At 48.4% G+C, this 22950-nt stretch overlaps 2 protein-coding genes and 1 long non-coding RNA gene across 9 annotated transcripts in view; all 3 read right to left on the reverse strand.

The window, feature by feature from the left end:
• The window catches only part of LOC135819406 (zonadhesin-like), a 50248-nt gene extending 42473 nt beyond the window's left edge, over window positions 1–7775 (reverse strand). For 3 of the 7 annotated variants that reach the window (XM_065332611.1, XM_065332614.1, XM_065332610.1), the window contains exons 1-6: window positions 7583–7773; window positions 5112–5289; window positions 4338–4474; window positions 2559–2653; window positions 1198–1451; window positions 360–479 (exon numbers count right to left, since the gene is read on the reverse strand). In XM_065332611.1, coding sequence (XP_065188683.1) covers window positions 360–479; window positions 1198–1451; window positions 2559–2653; window positions 4338–4474; window positions 5112–5289; window positions 7583–7609 — 811 coding nt within the window. In that variant the 5' untranslated portion in view covers window positions 7610–7773. Of the gene's footprint in view, window positions 1–359; window positions 480–1197; window positions 1452–2558; window positions 2654–4337; window positions 4475–5111; window positions 5290–7582 lie in introns of all 7 variants that reach the window. The other 4 variants (XM_065332608.1, XM_065332609.1, XM_065332607.1 and 1 more) reach the window with 3 other exon arrangements.
• Window positions 7776–11588: 3813 nt separating this feature from the next.
• LOC135819408 (uncharacterized) lies at window positions 11589–15105 on the reverse strand. Its single transcript, XR_010553910.1, has 2 exons — window positions 14041–15105; window positions 11589–12135 (listed from the first exon to the last, which is right to left on the reverse strand). It is a non-coding gene; the product is annotated as an uncharacterized LOC135819408 (long non-coding RNA).
• Window positions 15106–16199: 1094 nt separating this feature from the next.
• The window catches only part of LOC135818843 (serine-aspartate repeat-containing protein C-like), a 17362-nt gene continuing 10611 nt past the window's right edge, over window positions 16200–22950 (reverse strand). Inside the window, exon 6 of the mRNA XM_065332056.1 lies at window positions 16200–16854. Within this exon, the coding sequence (XP_065188128.1) occupies window positions 16742–16854 (113 nt within the window). The 3' untranslated portion in view covers window positions 16200–16741. The remainder of the gene's footprint in view (window positions 16855–22950) is intronic.

The raw sequence follows: 22950 nt of genomic DNA on the forward strand, positions 1-22950 counted from the left end.
GCAGGGTCGACTTACACACACACACACACTTGCATTATGACTTCCTTAGACTAGGCTGCATTTCGGTGTCAGTAGATCAAGAGTTAGTGGTCAGGATCGGGAGTTGCAGAGACTCCGGACCACGTACAGCTTCCGAAACTGGGGTCAAAACATCCATCATTCCAGGTGCTTTGGACTTTGGTCCCGTGTTGTCTCCCTAGCTGTTTGGACTCTCTGGTGCAAATTGCACATGCCATACCCATACCAGGGGAAAGGCCACGAAGGGAACGGGGGGGGGGGGGGGGGGGGGGGGAGGGGGTAATGGTAACATGGCTACATGTATGTACAACACTCGGAGAGATCACACCAGTGAGTCTTACTTCTGGGTGGCGGTGGTGCCGTCCATTCGGCGTTGAACTCGACTCTGTACTGGGCTGTGCCGGGAGCAGTGCACTCCGGAACACAGCTGCACGCCTGCCTGCCAGCTTGCGAGCCGGGAACTGGACACGAAAGCAACACACACACACACACACACACACACACACACACACACACACACACACACACACACACACACACACACACACACACACATAATTAATAAAATCATACACACAAACGCACCCGCTCACTGCAAATGCACTGGATGTAACACCCACAGATTTTCTCTTATCGCCACGGCAGCGAACAAGATCTGAATGAGACAGATCAAAACCAGCACCATGTAACAACCTAATCCACAAAAATGATTAACATGGGGTTTGTTTACACACCGTTTAGACGCTGCATCTGCGCCTTTGATCATAGAGGGTGGTGGCGTTCCCACGGCGGATGCGGAAAATTTGAGACTCGGCTGGAAATTTATTTATTTATTATTATGCGAGGATGCTCAATAGTCACGTGACAGTACACACTTCACCCGCAAGCTGGCTTCATCCTCAATATTTGGCAAGATTTAACGGTGGCAGGCTGGTGGCAAAAACCTTGTACGGAAGAAAAAGCACTGACACATAGTATGTACATGGCTAATCCAATTCATTTCACCTTCCCGTGGCCAGGGAACAGAGGCCAATATAGAGGGAGGGGGGGGGGGGGCGGCGATAGCCAGCCATGGCACTACGTAAAAACACTGCAAAATGACAATCTACAAGAGGGAATAAGCTAAACAGGGCGAGGCAGTACCCTCTTATAGGACCGCTACACGCACTCTCCCCGTACCTGGGCACTGAGAAAGCGGGACGCAGTCACCATCGTGGCGCACAAATCCCTCTCTGCAGAAACAGCCGGCACGGCACGCCTCCGGACACGAGCATGCCGAACCCTCGCAGGTTGGCTCGCACAGAGTGCCACACTCTCTGTATTCCTGGTTGGCCGGGCAGCTGGGTGGCGCCGTGGTGGCTGGAGCTGCACACTGCGTCACTGCACCACGCACTAGCCGAGTGTATTGAGTGTATTGAAACACAACCGTGGCACTGCAGAAAGAAACAACAGCGGGACAGAGCATCATCTTTATACTCAGTTATTTTTCAAAGAATTATAGCCAGGAGACTGTTTTGAATGGTGTGATTGTGTAGGCAAGATCAAGTGGCTACAGTGGAGTCTTCATACCCTTCAATAACTTATCATATTATTCCGTCTACGGGTATGAAGACTCCACTGTAGCCACTTGATCTTGCCTACACAATCACACCATTCAAAACAGTCTCCTGGCTATAATTCTTTGAAAAATATTTTTTTAAACCGTTAAGTCAAAATTGCAAGAAGGGAAGTCCACTGCAAGTATCTATTGTAGGCTTTTTGTGGCATGCAGAAGAATCAGTAAAGCGGACATTGTACGTAGTAATAATCAATTCTTCTGATTGCCATTATAAAGGTATTGTCTCCGCGCCGCCTATAGAAAGACCTATGGTGAATATCCCTGCCGAAACAACCAAAGCCAACACAGTTCATACCCAGCAGAAGCGGTTGATGAAGCCAAGATGAACAAGGCCAAAAAAATTGAACTAGATGGCGTGAAGCTGTCAATTGGTCTTGCACAGTAGTGCCACGAACTGTACCGGCCACGAACTGTACCGGCCAAGGTACTACACGGCTCTACAACTTTCAGGGCAAATGCACTACAATCAGCCTTGCGAATAGTGCCTCTCTTTCGTGGATAAAAAAAGTGTTCTTGTTAGAGAGTTTTCATTTTTCGCGAGGTTGCTTGGTATGCAGTCAAAGCATTGTTATTGTCACTAGGCCTGGTGCTCATGTCGGTATCAGCTAGTTGGTGTTACAATAGCCAGAGTTCTCAGATTACCTAGAGAGCTTAAGTGGGTGTTATATCCGAGGTCGTTACACACGAGGTTGGCTGCAGTACAACCATCGGTACCTTGCGAGTTGGGTGTGTGATTCTTTTAAAGTATTTAAAAGCGTTGTTTCTGATGAGTGTGTATGAACACGAAACTCCGAGTTACGAGAAAGATTTTTGGTCTCTGTTGTTCTGCCTTTGTGTAGTACGCTCTGCCCTTTTTGAGGTATTGAGCACTGTTTGCAGCAAGGACTTCAGGCACGTTGTCTAAAAGCTTTGTTACACATACCGGCACTGAATGTTGCCTTGGCATGCTGCTTGGTCCGGTTCCCAGTCGATCTCCATGGACGTCTTTCCGGTGCGACTTGTATGTGTGATAGCACTCTGATAGAAACACAGAAACAGCCAAAGGGAATAAAAGATATATGGAAAAAATTAAAAATTAAAATTGACTGTCACCACCAGGACCCATAAAAGGGAACTTCAAGTTAGGCCAGTGATGTGCTCAACTAGTATGCATGGAGCCTCCATGAATGGAATCTTCATCAGTTTGTTGGAACAAAAAGAGAGAAGACCTAAAGTAGATATTGACTGTCACCACCGGGACTGGAACTCACCCAATATCCAAATTACGTGTATTGTATTGTACTCGTATTCTACCAGAGTTTGCTGGTTTGGTCAATCCCGAACTGCTTCAGTAACAGACATACGGCGAGAAAAAAGATGTAGCCCGGAAAGGAACAACCTCTTTCACAAGATGACACTGATTGGTGTACTTCTAAATCTCCCCTGACAACACGGTGCCAGCAGTGCAGGGGCGTCGGACATGGTACGATCACTACGGTATTGACCGTACCACTATTTCCCCAGCTACCCCGTGAACCAATAAAAGATCAAAGATGCTGATCTGGGCTCAATTTCCAAAAAAATGTCGCTCTCTCTGCCTCTGCCTCTTTTTCTCTCTCTCTCTCTGTCCTCTCTGTCTCTGTTTGTCTCTCTGCCACCATGTCTATTTCTCTGTCTGTCTCTCTCTCTCTCTCTCTCTCTCTCTCTCTCTCTCTCTCTCTCTCTCTCTCTCTCTCTCTCTCTCTCTTCTCTCTCTCTCTCTCTCTCTCTCTCTCTCTCTCTCTCGTGGTGTGTGTGTCTGTGTGTGTGTGTGTTGTGTGTGTGTCTCTCTCTCTCCTCTCTCTCTCTCTCTCTCTCTCTCTCTCTCTCTCTCTCTCTCTCTCTCTCTCTCTCTCTCTCTCTCTCTCTCTCTCTCTCTCTCTCTCTCTCTCTCTCTCTCTCTCTCTCTCTCTCTCTCTCTCTCTCTCTCTCTCTGTCTCTCTCTCTCTTTCTCTGTCTCTCTCTCTCCCTGTCTCTCTGTCTGTCTGTTTGTCTGTCTGTCTCTGTCTCTGTCTCTTCTTCTGTCTCTCTCTCTTCTTCTGTCTCTCTCTCTGTCCCTGTCTCTCTCCCTCTCTGTCTCTGTCTCTGTCTCTGTCTCTGTCTCTCTGTCTCTCTCTCTCTCTCTCTCTCTCTCTCTCTCTCTCTCTCTCTCTCACTCTCTCTCTCTCTTGCTCTCGCTCTGTCTGTCTGTCTCTTGTCTCTCTCTCTCTGTCTGTCTGTCTCTCTGTCTGTCTCTCTCTCTCTCTGTCTGTCTGTCTGTCTGTCTGTCTGTCTCTCTCTCTCTCTCTCTCTCCAAGTCTCTCCGAGTCTCTGTACCACACCTGTAATACCAGGCAACTCGCCATCTCAATTTCTGTTTCCTTGCATCACACCGTGATACTGGCTCATTTCCTTTTCTCGGCTCTACTTAATTTTTTTGTATTTGGTGCTTGATCCTGCTGCTGATCCCGAGACCCATGGTTGGGGGGGGGGGGGGGTAGGCCCACTTCACCAGCATGCTGCTCCTGCTATCCCGCTGTATTGTCATGTCTCCTCTTTGGTTCTGTCTTGCCATTGCGTTCCCTGCGGGACTGTGCACTTCAGTATAAAAAATAATGGAACATTGAAAAAAAATATTAAAAAAATATGAAGATAAAGTGCTTCCGACACGAGTAAGTTGGCAGACACTACAATAGTAGCTTACCGCTTGCTTGCCTCCACACGTGAAGACGCGAGAGTTGGACGTGGCCGTGAACTGGCCGGCCGCTGCGCCATCTTCCCCGCCGGCACGGCATTGGATGTGAAACCCTCGGAACGACGTTCCACCGCAGTTCAGAGTCACTACAGGACACAACACAGGACACGGGACGTACACAACACAGCAGCATCAACGTAGCAGAAGGAGCAACGACAGTGTCACCAGCCGTACCTCCAGGTCCGGTCCGTTTTGAGTCTCTCTCCACTCTCCCGGGGAGACCCACGTGACCAGTTTTGGCAGTGAGCAAGTACATGCACAAACATGGTCAAACATAATAATAATATTAAAGAATCATGAGTCTGTGACTGGGGCTGATGAGTTCAATGATGACTGCAACTACTCTGAAGGCATCACGAATGCAGTAAATGTATAAATTTTTGGGAGATACCCTAGCGTTCAAATGTTGTAGTAGTGTGCTGGATAGTTTCACATTTCTGCATCATTATTAATGTCTTGTACTTTTGCACTGATTTAGTTCTTTTTGTACAGACAGCAGGCACTCGGGAATTATATTCTACACTTACAAGCAGAATTAGAAGCATACACTGTACACATGCGACGCAAAATATTTCTTCTTCAATAGTTTCTTGAAATATCTGCATTTTCAATTGCACCTTGTACTATTTCTAGCCTGCCCTCAGTGCCCTATCCTGCGAGGCTCGAAGCCGCTGCTTATAGACAGGGCGAGCATTTCGTTGTCAAGTGGCGGTAAGCACTTACGTCTCTGCTTGCTTCCTTCCCGAACGCTGCCAGCGAAGGTGAGCGTACAGCCTTGGTCATCCGTCAACTCAGGCAGGCCGTGTCCGGGAAGCATGGAGGAACACGTATGCGCAGGAGCACCGGAGGAATACGCTGTGCTCAGACCACTCCAACACACTAGAGTGAGTGCGCTCGTCAGCTGCACAGCATTACAGAAATCAAGAAGCGGCAACGGCGTGTTACTTAGCATGATGGCGTCGGTTTGAGATGGCATGGTAACCACGCACGTGCCGTGGTCCACGACTTGCTCGGAAACAGTGACCTTCCTACAACGTACATGTACAACCATCCACGGTTGGTACCGGTAGAGCCCCGGTCGGTTGCGACCATCTGACCGTATGACGGTATGGGTCTTAGACCCGATTCTGACCCTCTCTATTCTAGGGGAGTTTTTAGACTTCTCATAACGTCATGCTCTCTCTCATGCAGCACACGATAGAGTTGGATTCAGAGACATCATTCACAATTCTCTCGCTGATTAATGCCTCTTTGATCACCTTGTGATTATGAGTTATACATACATACATACATACATACATACATAACGTCAGTCTTGTATTCTGCGATCGCTCCTGGGTGTCTTCTCATACAAAATAGTAGCTAATTTTATCCTGAAGTGTTTTTCCTTCTTTGTAACTCTTTTTTCTTCCAACTTCTGCCACGACAGTGTCATGGTGGTGCCAGTGACTGTTGCCAGCTGACGAGCTGAGAGAGGGACGCCATGGGCAGAAGTAACTTAGTTGGAAGAGAAAAGAGACAGGATGACAAGCTGGATGGGGCCATAAAGGGGCAATGACCTGGCATCATGAGCAGGAATACCAAACAACAGAGAGTGGTCTTCCACTGGAAGTGTTTTGACGATCGATTCTACAACGCTGATGGAGTGTTCTTGTTCAGAAATGGATTACTGACTTGACTTTGCCGACGGTGCTCCTTGACTCGTTGCACTAGCTGTATGAAACTACCTCAAAGAACCAATGCATGGATTAGTGCGTGGTGATTGTACGTGTATGGAGACGTCGCTGGAGACATTCCACAGCTCTACGACACAGCCGTTCAGCTCAATATGAGTTATTTTAAAAGACTTAACAACGACGTTCCGATAGAGGCTGCTTGCTCTGGTATGCCTGATTGTTCTGTAGCTGTGCGCATGCGAGGCTCTCAAACAAAACAAAACTATAGTATGGGTGCGGGCACCTACACAAAACCGGCGGAGCTCTTACATGACTGTGACTTGGCATCTCCGCGCACTTATGTGGCCACTTTGAAAGGAGTGTGGCTGTGGGTAGTACAGGGGAGATTTGTGAGATTTGTGAGATTGGGTAACTGGGTTATGAGTGCGCTGAGCACATGCTGTGCTCCGCGTTCCTGCCAACCGCCATGAATTATTTTATGCATACCGGCATTCTCCAGTTTTCCTCCTCAGACTCTAACTACATGTATGCCATCGTGCTGGTGTCAAGACTCAGTCTTTAAAACAACGGTTATGGTCTCTTGATAGCACACATCAGCACAGCAGCGCACTGTACAAAGTACAGTTTTAAAAGTACTTGTAAATACTAGATTCTAACTGGTTTGAGGGAAAAAGACAAACGGGAAAAGTCTGAAGAAAAAATAATATTATTGACTGTCACCACCAGGACTCAAACCAGGGACCCTCGCTAGATTCGTAGCACAACATAAGCCCTCAGCGAAGGCACCGCATGATGGACGTTCATACAAGCAAAAGGTGTTTGAGCTGGTACACAGCTCCGCTGGTGAGACCTAAGACTGTCGCAATAGCTAGCTATCTGGAGATGTTCATGCAATGAAAAGGGCAATCTTCAAAAGACTATTTTAGGTGGGTAAAAAATCAGCGAAAACGCGATAAACCCTTTTGTGACTGATCATGGTGTACGTCTTGAGCAATGGCATTTCATTGATTCCACTGATCGCCACCTGTAACCGTCGGTTCGGCCGTAGTGCGTGAATCTAGTTACTACCTGACATGTTGTTGTCCCATCATGAACAAAGAAGATGGAAGTGTGCGCTTCTCATGCCTGTCCTGGTGTAAATATTAATATTCATGCCTTGATAGAATGATACCCAGCGACTTTGAAGCTCCAGGCACCCACCTAACCATGGCCCACCTCCCAGCCCACTACAGATTTCCTCGCTACACTCAGCCTACACTGGCTACAGTCCTGCATGCATGCGCCACCGAACACCCTGCCACAGTACAGCACAATCTGGTGACAGTAGCGCGTTTACAGACCAATCCAGGAAAGAGAGTGTGATTCACTGATTGGTGCATACGGCGTACAGGCATCGGTACGCGCACATCTTTACAGACCCAATCGAAACGATCAGATATGACAACACTCACACATGTAATTCGAATTCGTGTTCCAATACCCCTATGTAAAATTAATGTAAGTAACCCCGGAACTTACCAGCACTATGTGGTCGGCCCTTGCCATCGTGAGACCAGCGCCAGCACCTCCACGATATGATACGACCAGAACTATCAGCTAAACTATAGACGACAGTCGGAAATAATGACCTTCAACTTTCTTCCAAGACGATTTTATAGTAGGCAAAGACTCATTCAGACGTTTGCCTCTTTTTGAGCCAAGCAGAGGACGTGGCACGGCTGACAAGCGAGGCTCAGAGCATTGAGTATTAGTAGTCATGAGTCTCCTGTACAAGACTGACCTGTCAACCGCTGGGCTTGCATAGCCATGTGCTCGAACTACTTCTTAGACTTGTTTCCTGCATGACTACATGCGACGCCGTGCCATCTGCTGCGCTTACGCATGCTGACCAAAGTGCTTGCCGCTAGAGACTTTGGACAGGGCCTGCCACGATTGTCAATAGAGAAAGCTCTGGCCTGTCGAGATTCGAACTCTGCACTTTGACAGCGCAATTCAATCCTGTCCTGGACTGGTGTGTGGTGTGCTGCTCTACTTATGTACATGATTGTATAATAATTGTTCTGATAACAGATAAGCCAGTTTTCCTGTCAAGAGGCAGCCGCTTGAGCAAGGTAAAGTGGTGGTTGCATGATGTAGCCGTCCAACAGCAGCACGTGCTCCTTTCACTGCATGCCTATTGATCAGGTAAGCAGTATGTTGGCGTCCGAAAGATTCAATTTTTGGAATACCAAGATTCAGGTTGCCAAGAGCACTTGTATTCATAGTATTAGTAATGCCTGTCGCCCGTACACGTACATGCACATGTTCTGTGAGATGTACGATCACGTGCCGCGCGACGAAAGGCCATTGATTGCTGCTTGGGCAATCCAATACAGTGTAATTAATGTCCTACCACTATCGCCGCTGTACGAGGATGGGATCTCGCGACTTATCGCCATCCATTCAACTACTTTTCCAACAATTCAAACCAAGATTATGATAATACCTTGCGACATCCCGTTCAGGCAGAGGCAGAATGGCGGCGGAATGAAGGCACTTGGCTGAGATCTCGCCGCGCATTCTTAGTGCCATTTCGGACTAGCACTGCCGCTGATAACACTCATAACAGCATTGTATAGACTGTTGAGTAGAACTAACCACCGCACTGTTACTTGACGTACTACTTGGGAACAAACTGGAAAGGCACCGGCGACAACAGCTGACAACAAAAGAGAGATCCACAGCAATAGTTTGGTCAATTTGATATCCAAGAGGCTGCGGAGGCCTGCGGTGGTATGTTTCCAAAATACCGGTACATACATGATGTGCATGTATTTGTGAGCCACCGTCTGGGGACTAGGACTATGAGTATGATTGGATAGTGCACCATTCATGATTGCGCTGTTTTAGGCTGTCCCGGGCTATTCTCTTTAAACAAAAGCTTTCTCTCTTTACAGTACAGTGTACTGTGCGTTCTAGTAGTAGTAGTTCAATAATAAATAAATACTTTTAGAGCGAGCTGCGCACTCGGTACAGTACAGTACAAACACCATAAGCAAACTTTGTGTCACGTAGGCATGGGCGGGTAATGCTAGTTATTTGCTGCGATAATGCTAAAGGCAATGCTCATAATTATGAGGACATAATGCCACTTATAATGCTCACACTACTCCATAATGCCAGTTTGAAAGTTGGAAAAGTCGATTTAAGAAGGCCGTCTTGGATCAAGGCCAAAGCGTAGAAGAAAAAAACTAAAACAGCAGTGAGCATGTTGTCTGAAACAATCCACTAAGAAGGTTGATTTGCAACGTCAAGTCTCCGGACGAAGCCGGATGGGTTCAGATGCACGATTTTCGGAACTGGACCTAGCCAGCTTCATGCATGACACCGTTGTCGACCGGCAATTACATGCATGCTTGTAATCCAATTTTGCATGCGAAATGGTGTTATAATGCCAGCATTGTGCCACCTGGAAAAAAGGGACTGTAATGCCAGCCATAATGCTAGCATTACCCGCCCATGCCTAATGTCATGTACATGATTAGAATAACACTAACTAGTACAATCACGTACATGTACATGATTGTACTCGCATTGAAGTCAATGTCTTTGTGGTACACTGTGGTACACTCTCACAACACCAACACGCAGAAGTCTCTGCTGAGAGCGCGGTGCGCCGGTGGCTCGGCAATGGCCTTTTCTTTTCTTTTTTCTTTTTTTAATTTTTTTAATGCTATAATTAGTTGTAAGTTTTCAAATTATATGCACGATCGATACAGCAGTCAATCGTAAATGCTGATAATTAAACAGCAAACAGCACGCCAACAACGGCATAACAATAGGGAATGTAAAAAAACGCACACCTCAGAAACGCAAGAGAACAACACCCTTGCACAGCATCTTCACACCGGCACACCACACAGGTCAGCATCCAGCTTCAGTTAACACAATGCCTTGACGGCCCCTGAAAAATCCCAATCCTTCAATTTAATCTTGCATTCTGCCTCATGCCAATTCATCCTCTGTCAATAACCCTCTGAAGCTGAATGTAACCATACAACGGCCCACGACGCGCACACCACCCCTAATGTTAAAAAAAAAGACCAAACAAAGAAAAACACCGCAGTCGTAACTGCCCTAGGCAAAACCACAAGCATCAACACGATGTCTATAAACACCCTTCGGTCCGGGGTGAGAGGGCGGGAATAAACTGAACGGAAGAAAGGCCACTGCGAAGTGACGGAAATGCGGTCAAGGACCGCATCTTGTACTTGTACGTACCACATTCTGTGGAATGAAATCCAAAATCGGAGCAATTTTGCAGCGTCTTAGCCCAAATTGTTTCGAGTTATCCACAAAGACACAAGCTTTCCAACTCTCTTTGGCCGTTGGAAAGCGTACCAATTCTTGTGTATCAGCAAGATGCTGAATTCAAAGCTTCGCATCTGCTGAATTCCTTGGATGTGAAGAGACTTGCGAGGAAGAAACCAAAAAGTAATAAGTACTGTACTACACACAAGTATATCATAATATCACAGCAGTAACGGAACAACACACGAATACATGTCCATTTGCATGTTGGTTAGAAGATCATATAAATGGCGACAACCATTGTGCAATAAAACGCTACATCTGACTATATAATTATAGTATCTAGTTACAGTGGTGGGCAGTTACTCTTAACTTTATTATTTGGCTCAACATCCGAGTTTCAAAAAGCTACTTGTATGAATTAAAAAATGATATGCGCGCATATGTCCCAAGCATAGCGGTAAAGACTTACAGTAGTTCCAGAACGTTTTCTTGACGTTATCATTCTGGAACTGATGCAAGACTTCTACATGTACATTATCCATATAAAACCGCTCTGTGAGCGGTTCTGAAAAACCTTTACTGGTACTGCCCCTTCGTAAAAGTAAGAAATTAGAACTGGTCCATTGTCCTCCCAAATGCGAACTGATCCACCTAAATCGCGAATGACGGGACCCGAACGCACCAGTAGCACGAGGTCGGGGGGGCACAGGACATCATAGGGTAACACCACCTACCGCTAGTACAGTACATGGCCTTTGGTCCGGACCAACGTCCCCATCTGCATCCACAGGTAGGAACCTCGTGCTACTGGTGCGTTCGGGTCCCGTCATTCGCGATTTAGGTGGATCAGTTCGCATTTGGGAGGACAATGGACCAGTTCTAATTTCTTACTTTTACGAAGGGGCAGTACCAGTAAAGGTTTTTCAGAACCGCTCACAGAGCGGTTTTATATGGATAATTTCAGCTCTTTTTCCGTTCCCTCCCCACCCCAACCCCGAAGATAAACATGATGACCACGCGCGATGTACTGTATGTAGCCATGAGACTGCAATAAAACACTGATACATACCAGCCCTCCCCGCCTCGCTACCCCGCACACAGATACACAAACATGCGTATGCACACGGCACACACACGTGGCCACGCACACATACGCACATGCACACGGCACACACACGTGGCCACGCACACATACGCACATGCGCACGACACAAACAGGAAATTCTTCATATATAATGCCATGCAAAGCAGTGGCCACCGTACTTGAGGAAGTCAGTTGTGAAACAAAAATAATTCAACTACAGCGTGTAGACAAGCCGACGGCCAAAGCACAACATAGCAAACATGACATTTGCCCAAGGATTGCAGTTTGCAGACCACGCCATGGAAGCAGCGAATACAGAATGTAATATCATACAAAGTGACAAGAAAGGAAGTGGCCATCATACACCAGAAACTTGCAGAAAGTCACACATCCAACAGATAGAGAAGTGAACAGCAATCTGATACAGCCCAGACAGGACAAAGCTGACCTGATACTCGTCCCAGGATCGCAAGTGGCAAATCCTTTTCAATGCATAACATGCACGTGTACGTTAGACGCATGGACAACATCTGACCGTGTCGCTAGCATACAATGTCATCACATGTTTACCCCACAAGTTACACACATGCACAGTAGAAGCACAATGAAAGCAATGGAAAAGTACGGTGTGGTTGCTGAAGCATCTTCAAACTTCAAATTCAGACTTCAATGTGGTCGTCACGGGATGATATACCTGCAAGATACAAGTGATGAAGAAAGAAAGCAGAAGGTCGTGAGGTAGGCTATGAGTAGTCCTTTCCCAAAGATGCCATAGTTTTTCGCAACTTATGCTTTTCGCAACCGTGCCAAAACAAGTGCTAGTTGCTGAAATCGCATCCATATTTTCAGAAAAAGCTCAAAAGTTGCCAACATCGCAACTCAAAATTGGAGAGTTCTTGTGCAAAACCTACAAAACAGGGAGCAGAAATAGCAGAAATGCAGCGATGCTGCGACAGCAAACTCGTACACCCCTTCCTGCTGTGAACCACCATTTTACACAGTGCCAGTAGCCTGTTGCATGTATCCTACATGTACCGTAAAGTACCGCCAGAGCGCCCCGTCTCGCGAGAGCGCCCCACCTTGATTTTACAGCCAGGGAAAGGAAAATCGTATGGCAGAGTGCAACGAAGTTTGTACGATGTGAGAACCTTAGTGTACTAAGGGCACACTTGGCAGGCTTTTGTGTGGAGCTTGTGTCCGCTCGAAGGTACGGATATCCCCGGATTGACTGCAAAATGTGGAATATGTGTACAAGGTCCGTGTCGTATGACCTACAGACAGCAGACCACCTCCACAATACGACCACGAAAGGACGAGATGGTGGGGCGCTCTGGCGGTACTTTACGGTACATGTACATCATTACAGTGCACGGAAAAGGGAATGCACATAATTATCGTAACTACCGTTGATCTACTGTTTCTCAGAAATGAGCCTGAAGGCAGGCGAGAAATGAGCGAGCACGAGTATGTATTTGTCCAACAATGCAACATGTAGTCGGTGACCTGACCTTTCGACCCCATGCCATGGGGCCAATTGCGCCAAGGTTGTGGAGAAATTGCGAAATAGTTCCGAAAAATGAAGAAAGTTGTGAAAGTTGCGATTTCTTCCTAAACACCGAAAAGTTCCGAAAAAAGTGACGAGCATCTTTGGGAAAGGGCTAGCTATGAGACACCACAAACGGGTCACCTACATGTATGTTCAGGGCTAGTGCACTCACACGCAGAATTGTCATAATCGAGCATTTCCCAAACTGAGAAGTGCAATGAAATCCACTTGCATGCACAGGAGCAATTTTGCAATATTATGATGCGCAATTCGACACGATCTGCGATGCTGCGTGCGATGTGCCCTGCCGTCATGATGGTGACAGTCACCGCGGTATGTTTTGTCAACGTCGCCCTTGCACTCTTCTGTCAAGTCCAAAGTGCTCACATACTTGGCAATGTCTTTGCAGTGATTAACTTTTATCCTAGTTATGTCACGGGTAACTTTAATGAAGTACCCGCAGGCCGTGTCGATCCGCACATCGTCCACTCTCTCATATACTTGGCCTGCTTTGTCTGTGTATCCATTTCATGTGCGATCCACAAAATCGACTAGACAGTGGGTGCAATACGCTCTCTATCTGAAGACGTTCTTCTGGCGACATCTCGCCATGTACTTGGCCTGCTTTGCCTGTGTATCCATTTTCATGTGCGATCAACAAAATCTCAATGCACTACAGAGACTAGACAGTGGGTGCAATACGCTCTCTATCTGAAGACGTGAACCATTAAATTTGTTGGAAAAGTTATACGTACACCTGAAACGTAATGAAGTACAGGAATAGAGAGAGTGACTACAATACGCTCTCGACCTGATATAGTGATAACGTGTTAGAAGGTAACAGGTCTACAGTCCCACCGTACCCTTCCGACACGACTGTAGACCATTAAATTTTTTTGAGAAGTTATACGTACACCTTAAACGTAATGAAGTGCAGGAATAGAGAGAGTGACTACAATACGCTCTCGACCTGATAACGTGAGTACAAGACACTCTCCACCTGATAACGTGTTAGTAGAAGGTAACTGGCAACATATCAATGGGTTGCCTTACCGTGGTCTAGAGGAAACGTCTTCGCAGCAATATTTTCCCTCCAGCGCATTCAGTCGCCGACGCGACATCGTTTACTGGGCCGTTCCAGTTGCGGAAGACATTCGATTCATCGGGCCAATTCAGCAACAGGGCCGTGGACACACAGGGGGCAGAGGAGAGACATTGTTAGTGGACAAGAAAATAATATGCAGTGGCAAGTGGCGAGTGCCGCACGGATGTCAAGTTGTCATGCACAATTCAGCTACTACTTACGGTCCAGCTAGTCCTGCCATTGCTCGCTCGTCCTGGTTCCTCCTCGTTCGTCTTCCTGCACGTCTGCTCTTCTCCTTCCCCACCGTTGGCTTTGCGGTACGGGGGTGCCGGAAGGAATTCCCACCATGTATCCATGTACATGAAGTCCCACCATGACTCCATGTACATGTCCACGGCCACGTCAGCAGCTTGTATAGTACCGGAAGGTGTTCCCACGATGTCTCCAAAGGCCTAGAGCGGACGTCTTTGCAGTAATTCTTTTCACCCTGCACATTCACTCCGCCGACACGACATCGTCGACAGCGTTTACGGGGCCGTCCCAGGTGCAAAAGGTCCACGTCAGTAGTTCTCAACTATTTCGCGTACGGGATAGTCGCCGCGACAGCGTTTAAGGGGTCGTTCCAGGTGCAAAAGGCATCCATCAATGGCACTTTGCAGTACGGGGTACGGAAAGGGGCCTCCTCGTTCGACTTCGTCGACTTCTGCATGCAGTTCTCCTTCCCGTCGACCGAGAGGGGTCTCCTCGCAGTTGTCCTTGCCGTCAGGTCCACGTCATGCAGTTCTCAACTATTTCGCGTACGGGATAGTCGTCTTTGTCGTAGATCTACGTGGCATCGGCGTTTACCGAGTGGCATTGGCACAAAGCAGACCGTTGACGGGGTCACGTGTCAAAAAGTATCAACAACGTGTCGACTACGTGTCGACCACGTGTATAGCGGTACACTCAGCGGTACACTAATTCTCGTGCCATTCTCGTGTCACAAAACTGGAACATCGAGTACCAGTATGGAAAGGCTTCAGACAGGAAGCCTTTCCAATGTATGTTCGTGACATGTTTAGCACGCATGCCTCTATTCATTGATATTTTACCTGATTGGCTCCAGGGAGTCGTAAAATACGGCATTGACGGCTACCTGATTGGCTCCACATCAGCGGTTCAACTGATAGCATTAGCAAAAGGGAGTTTGTGCTCTTCGTATTAATCAACAGTCTACAAAACGCAGTAGGGTCTAGGAAGCACAAAATGCTCAGACACTCGTTCTACGTACTGTTATCACTCTCTTAGTATTGACTCCCATTGATTTTCGCTATACCTAAGCAGTCACATATTCCTGCATATTTCACTCCTCAGGCTATAGGGCTGTATTGGCTGTTTATATTTGACTGCTTATGGGTCGCGCAGTTGAACGGTGCCTAGTGCAGCATGGTCACTGTATGAGTAGGTGATGGTGCAACGGTTGTGCAATCATAAAACCGGGATTCATGTTATCGTTCTGGAATTTGAAAAACGGACTGTTTGTCGTGATAAATCTAATATTGACTTCGTACTTGGTCAGTACATGTATAGGACATAAAAATTCTTGTACACGACCAAAACCAAGACACAAAACTTCGACCATTACAGTACTATTGTTGAGTTACAGCTCCCGGGAGGGTCATTACTAAACCTTTCTTTCCGTGAAATTATCGATAATGCTGAATGGCCCCAAATGATGGCATAATTATTATGGTCACAAGTTCAGAGCACCCTCTCTCTCTCTCTCTCTCTCTCTCTCTCTCTCTCCCTCCCTCCCTCCCTCCCTCCCTCCCTCCCTCCCTCCCTCCCTCCCTCCCTCCCTCCCTCCCTCCCTCCCTCCCTCCCTCTCTCTCTCTCTCTCTCTCTCTCTCTCTCTCTCTCTCTCTCTCTCTCTCTCTCTCTCTCTCTCTCTCTCGTGCATGCACACGCCGTGACACACACACACACACACACACACGTGCACACACACACACACGTGCACACACACACACACACGTGCAAACACGCACGCACGTGCACACACACACACACACACACACACACACACACACACACACACACACACACACACGTGCAAACACGCACACACTATCAGTTGGAAAAAACAGGTGGGATCATGCAGTGTGAAAATAGCCATCTAGAGAAACGTGACACAATACCGTTTTTAAACCACAATACTCAGGACAGAATGATGCTCAGTCTGCAGGGAAGTTGATAGACACAATTCCTTGCATCTGATCAATATCCGCACAGGCGAAACTAAAGCAATACAATTATATTCAGCGCACAATTCAAATCATCATCTTCATTGTGCTAAAACAGTTGTAAGAATTCAAGGCTCAGTCAGATGATCAGCAGTACAACAGTGTAGCAAAGCTAGTAATGTGTTGCCACTCTTGAGTTTCACACACGCACAGAGTAATCATCGGGCAACAGTTAAAGCAGGTAGAAAGTAAAACTCAACAATCGTATGATTCGTATCAAGCATATCGGGATAACGTCCATTGTGTTATTTTTGTTTGTTTTCGTTTTTTTGTTCTTTTTCATTTGCAAAAGTCAGTGATCTTCTTCTGTTGTCTGTATCCAGATGATGGTGGAAAGCTATCAGACATCCAGCGTCACGAACACCATTGACGTGGATCAGTAAAGCGCTTAGTAATTCACCAGCGTAGTGATCACTAATGGCATGACGAGCCAGACAATGGCACCACAAATACCTCCGATATTGTAGCGCGACGGTGCCTTGCTGTGGTTGGCGCCAAACTCTGCAGCAGAAACACAGACACACGGGCACACACGATATGATGTCAAATTATATGATGCCGCGAGGGCACGCCGTGTGTGTGTGTGTGCATGTGCGTGAGTGTGTGCATGTGCTCCAGTGCACGGTCCCTACCCGTTTGTCTCATGTGTCGGCCATAGCATTGTCTGTTTTCACTGTATCCTGCTTCTTACCTTCATTGAGCCGAACAAAAGCAGGTCAGTACGGGGAAGAGGTCTTAACGCTCCAATTATTTATTGTTACTTCACTAACAATGCCCAGGACTGTCTTATTACATGACATGTATATTCCTTTTTGCCATTCTGCAGTTGCACGCGTGTGTTCACCTCATCGGCCTAGCTCGTTCCTCATTTCTTTTGTTCATTTGGCTTATGCGAAGACTACCCAAGCTTGCTTGGTGATGTCAACGCGAACAAGCTTATAATAATAATAATAACAATGCCCCACTAGGAAAGGGGAGAACATGAAAAGGACAATAGAAAACAATGGGAAGGGTAGTTACAGGGTAGCCATCCTGGTGAGTTTGGAGGCACTCCACTGGCACTCTCGCAGCAGCATGCCAAGAGGGCGGCAGAAAAGCGGAGGGAAAAGAGAAGGAAAAAAAAGCGGTGTGTGTCATGCCTTCAGAACAGGCGATGTAAACCGAAAAAGGCAACGGAATGAAGAAACTTTCTGTAGCAAACTCCTGAGCTAGGGTTGCCAATGCTTAGTTATTTACAAGACAAACCACATACCAACAGATAGTGCAAGTGAAGTAAGAAGCTAGGAGAAAGAATTCCGAGAGAAGAGCTGCAACAAGCAACATGAGCCCGAGCGTCCCAGCCCCGGTCCGTGTATGGAAGGATGGGGGGATGTGTAGAAAGTATGCAAGGGGAGTCCCGACAGGCATGCCAAGAGCGTGTAAACATGATGCGCATAAGCCAAAGGCAGCACTCACGTACAGTTCATGCGGGATTCATGCAGAGGTGTGAAAGACAATAAATACGGTGTAATGGATATGGTGCAAGCAATACACAGAGTGCCCAATGGCCATGCAATCACATGCGAGTCTAGACACAGCATGGCCTGAGGGCAAACGTGTGCTAGTTCAGACTGGGCTGATCACAGAAAGGGGGAAAGGCATACAACCGGTCATAGATCTACTCAACATGAATGTCATGATACATAATATCATCATTACACTACACTTTCAAATTACAAAAAGACAAAACACGGAAAGTTGGGTGTGGTCCTCGAAAGAGTGCTCAATGCACCGGGGTGCAGAGCTTCATACAAAAAGAATAGAATGGGATACGGAGCTTGGGTTGGCTGTGACTCAGAGTTTCACGCCTGTGGCGATCATCAGACAGCAATGACTACACTTTCAAATTACCATGTTTTCACGGGGATAAACCTGGAGGCTTTTCTTCCTTTCAAAGTCCATTTGAAACACAATGCCATGTACAGTTTTTTTAAAGGACAACGGGAATGCATGGAAATACCTTCAATGTAGATGATTTCGGCTGTCGTTTTTCTGCATTTTGCCTGCGTTTCATGTGTTTTCATGCATTTTGATAAGTTTTCATGTGTTTCATGTGTTTTCAAAAGTTTTCTGACACGATTGCAGCCTAGAGCACAGCTTTGTTTTTTCACGGCTGAGCGTAGCCACAGAGTGCAAAAAACGTATTTTTCGCTCACAAGTTTTTTTCGTGTGTTTGCTCTGGTTCTGCGCAACTCCGTTGAACCTGCCACCTGTTGTATTATTATGTACGCTATCCTATATGCAACCACCCGCGTGCATCTGTCTTATTGTACGCAGTTTACGTTAGCTTACGTCATGCATTGGTATTTGGCATGCACGCATGACTACACATTGAGCATGCTGATTCCGTTGTGCTGTTCTTTGTTTTGTTGTTCTTTTCCACTCGCTCCTCGATGGAGACTACTACAAAGTATTTATTAGAATAAACCAATACGTTTATCACATGGCGCAGTGAACTATTTTCTTACCTGTCGTAGTAGTATTGTAGGCGGTAGGTCAGATCACCCGTTGTGACCTGACAATCCCGGCCCGTTGTTTCAGTGGTGTGACCCTCGTGCGAGTGCTGTAAATTTGTTTCGATTCGTAATGTCCGACTCTGGTAGTGATGCTGTCCCTGGCGCAGCAGCCACGCCAAACTTACCTGTCAGCCCTGATGTTCAGGCTCTGTTGACCTTCATGCAGGCACAGATGACAGCCGCAGCGGACCGCGAGGCACGCCTGACTGCCCTGTTGAGTAGCTCCAATAGTGGCAATACATCCACATCGCAGCCCACGACGAACCAAATCTCGGTGCAACGGCCCATCCTGCTTTCCTCTGCCACGCTCGCGGACCTCAACGCATGGGAGGAGGCTTGGGAGGATTACGCGAGATGCCAGAAACTGTCCGTTCAGGACCGACTCACACGAGTGAGTGCTCTACGCCAGGCACTAGATGAAGACATAAGACGTTATTTGCGCGAGGGGATCATCGCCGTGGCCACTAATGCCGATGTCTCGGACATAATCTGTGCTGTCAAAAAATATATCCGTAGGCAACGTAACCCGTTGCTGGATCGGATAGACTTCTATAACCGACGCCAGCAACGTGGTGAAACCTTTGATGCTTTTTACACCGGCTTAAAGGAGTCCTTTGCTGCCTGCGACTTCGCCGACTTGCAAGTCTGTTCCGCATGCTCTGCCCGCATGTGCAGCAGTTGCCCCAAGATGCTGGTGCAAGCACACGAGGAGATCCTCCGTGACCGGATTGTTGTGGGTGTGCACGATGACGACACTCGGCACAAACTGTTAGCCGAACAATCCCTGACACTAGCTAACGCCGCAAAGATTTGCCGTGCTGAGGAAGCAGCAAAGCAAACTGGGGATGGTATTCTGCCGTCAGCATCGATCAACGCCGCCCGTAGGTCACAGTACCAGCGTCAGAAACGCTTTGGTGACAAGCCGGCGCCGGACGCCACCTCTAAGGCAGCACCCCAGTCTGCTTATTCATCACCCAAGAAATGTCCCCAGTGTGGCCGCTCTACGCATACCAAGTCTGCCTGCCCCGCTGCTGGCAAAACTTGTAACGGCTGCAAAGCCACTGGACATTTTGAAAAAATGTGCCCGAAGAAATCCAAGCAGCCACGTGGTTCCAAGATCGGCCAGCTGAAGCTCCAGCAAGCATCATCCGGGCAACAAGGCACCGTGTCTGTGACGACTACGCTCAACACGGAGGAGACAGGTGCAGCCATTAACTGGATACCGGACACCGGCAGTGATGTCGACGCCATTGGTCTTCGTCATCTTGACCTTCTGGGTGGATTCCCAGAAAACCTGGCGGAGGACCCAGACGTTGTCACCGGTGTGAACGGTCAGCCTCTCGTATCCGTTGGCCAGATCAGTTCCAGTCTTGGGCTAGGCTCCAAGACTCACCGCACCACCATACACGTGTACTCCGAGCTGTCGGATGCCTTGCTCTCCCGGACATCCCTGTGTGCGCTCGGATTGCTGCCGCCCAACTGGCCTTCTGTTTGCCGAGTTGAACGCAAGCCAGCACCTGAGCCCACCGCCGACCAGATTCGCACTGAGCTGCTGGAGGAGTTTTCTGACGTGTTCGACTCTGACAGTCTGAAGCCCATGTCTGGTCCGTCAATGGACATTCAGCTCGAACCAGACGCTACACCTTCCTGTGTTCATCACGCTAGACCAGTGCCCTATGCGTTTCGGGACCAGATTAAGGAACAGCTTGACAACATGGTGAAGGATGGCATCATTGAGCCTGTCTCTGAACCCCGTGACTGGTGCCACCCTATTGTTATAGTCGACAAGAAGGGCACCACTGAGAAGCGTCTAACGGTGGACTTCAAGAAGCTGAACGATCAGATCCAACGTCCCACGCATCCGACACAGCCACCTCGTGATGTCGTCACCAGTGTCAGCGGTCGCTTCTTTACGAAGCTCGATGCTCGCCATGGCTACTGGCAAGTGCCACTCAGCGAAGCAGCGCGGCCATTGACAACGTTTATCACTCCATGGGGCCGGTATCAGTACTTGCGCAATCCGCAGGGCCTCATCTCGGCCGGAGACGAGTATAACCGCCGTATGAGCACGGCATTCGACAACATCACCAATTTCAAAAAGGTCGTCGACGACTGTCTCGTCTATGATGATGACCTTGGTGACCATGTGGCACGCGTCCGGCGCGTATTGTTGTGTGCGCGCGAGCACGGCGTAACCCTTAGCGCGAAGAAGTTTGTGTTCGCTGCTACCGAGATCGAGTTCTGCGGCTACATCCTGAATGCTGACGGTTGGACTGTCGATGACGCTAAGCTCTCCGCTATCCGCGACTTCTCCACCCCGACGAATCGGACCGACCTCCGATCGTTCATGGGCCTCGTAAATCAGCTTGCTGAGTTTACACCTGCTATCGCCGAGCTGGCGACACCGCTTCGTGGTCTGCTGAAGACGTCTGCTGTTTTCCAGTGGGAAACGCCACACACCGATGCGTTCAACCGTGTGAAGAATGCTCTGGTCGAACCCCCCATTCTGGCGTATTACCAACCTGGTCTGGAAACACGTCTGGAAACAGATGCATCCCGCACGAAAGGTCTCGGCTATGCACTGTTCCAACTGCACCCGTCTGGCTGGCGCCTCGTCCAGTGTGGTAGCCGCTTTATCACCGACACTGAAAGCCGCTACGCTATGATTGAGCTTGAATGTCTTGCTGTGGTCTGGGCTGTGCGCAAGTGCCACCTGTACCTTGCCGGCAGCAGATTCGACCTCATCGTAGACCACCAGCCCCTGATTCCGATCTTCAACACGTATAGCCTGGATCAGGTCGAGAATCCTCGTTTGCAGCGTCTCCTGCTGAAGCTTCGGCCGTACCAATTTCATGCTTCCTGGAGACAAGGAAAGCTGCATTATGCCGCCGACGCTCTGTCTCGAGCACCCGTCTCCGACCCACAAGCATCTGACCTGCTTGGAGAAGACGACCTGCCATCTGGTTCTGCTATTCGTGCGTGCCTCCGTGCTGATGACTCTGGTTCGATGTCAGCATTACGCTATGCGAAGCTCCAAGATGCGTGCGCCTCGGACTCTGAGTATCAAGATCTCCTGCAGATGGTACTCACCGGCTTCCCACGCTCCTGTTCCGACCTTCCACGGCATCTGCAGCCCTATTGGAATGGACGCGAACACCTATCTGTCGACTCCGCCGTCGTACTGAAGGGCAATCGCATCGTAGTACCTGCTGCTCTACGTGCATCTGTGCTGCAAGATCTACACGCTGCACACCAAGGAATTGACCGCACCAAGCGTCGTGCGCGTCAACTAGTGTACTGGCCTGGTTTGAACTCTGAGCTTGACCGCCTTGTCCGTGCGTGTCAGCCCTGTCGTGAGTTCCAGCCATCTTTGCCGAGAGAACCGCTGCAGAGTGACCGTCAACCGTCAATGCCGTTCGAGAGTGTCAGCTCTGACCTCTTCCATTGCCAAGGTTGGGAATACCTTGTGTTGGTCGATCGACTCACCGGTTGGCCGTGTGTTGCAAAGATAGGCCGCACAGCCACATCTTCTGACGTGGTTCGTCAACTTCGTCGCTGGTTTACAGATGTTGGCGTTCCCAGTGCAATCTCAACCGACGGTGGTCCCCAGTATGCGTCGCGACGCTTCACTGAGTTCTGCGACCGTTGGCAGATGAAGCACATCACATCAACCCTGCACTTCCCGCAATCAAATGGCCATGCCGAGTCTGCGGTGAAGTCCATGAAGTACCTGATTGCGAAAACCACTAGTAATGGCGACCTGGACACCGATGCCTTCCAGCGTGGTCTGTTGGAATGGCGTAATACCCCACATCCGTCTGGACCCAGTCCTGCCCAGCTGCTATTCGGTCGTTCGCTCTCGTCATTCGTGCTGGCGCATCACTCGTCGTTTGCCCCGGAGTGGAAACAGCGTGCTACCAGTATAGAGAGTTCTGATTCTCCACCTGTCCCGGATCCAGATTCGTCTCAGCCGCGCACGTTGTCTAAGCTCACTATTGGCATGCACGTAGATCTGCAAGATCCGCGCACCAAACGGTGGACA

This window comes from Sycon ciliatum, chromosome 6 (assembly GCF_964019385.1).
Source record: "Sycon ciliatum chromosome 6, ocSycCili1.1, whole genome shotgun sequence".
NCBI lineage: Eukaryota > Metazoa > Porifera > Calcarea > Leucosolenida > Sycettidae > Sycon > Sycon ciliatum.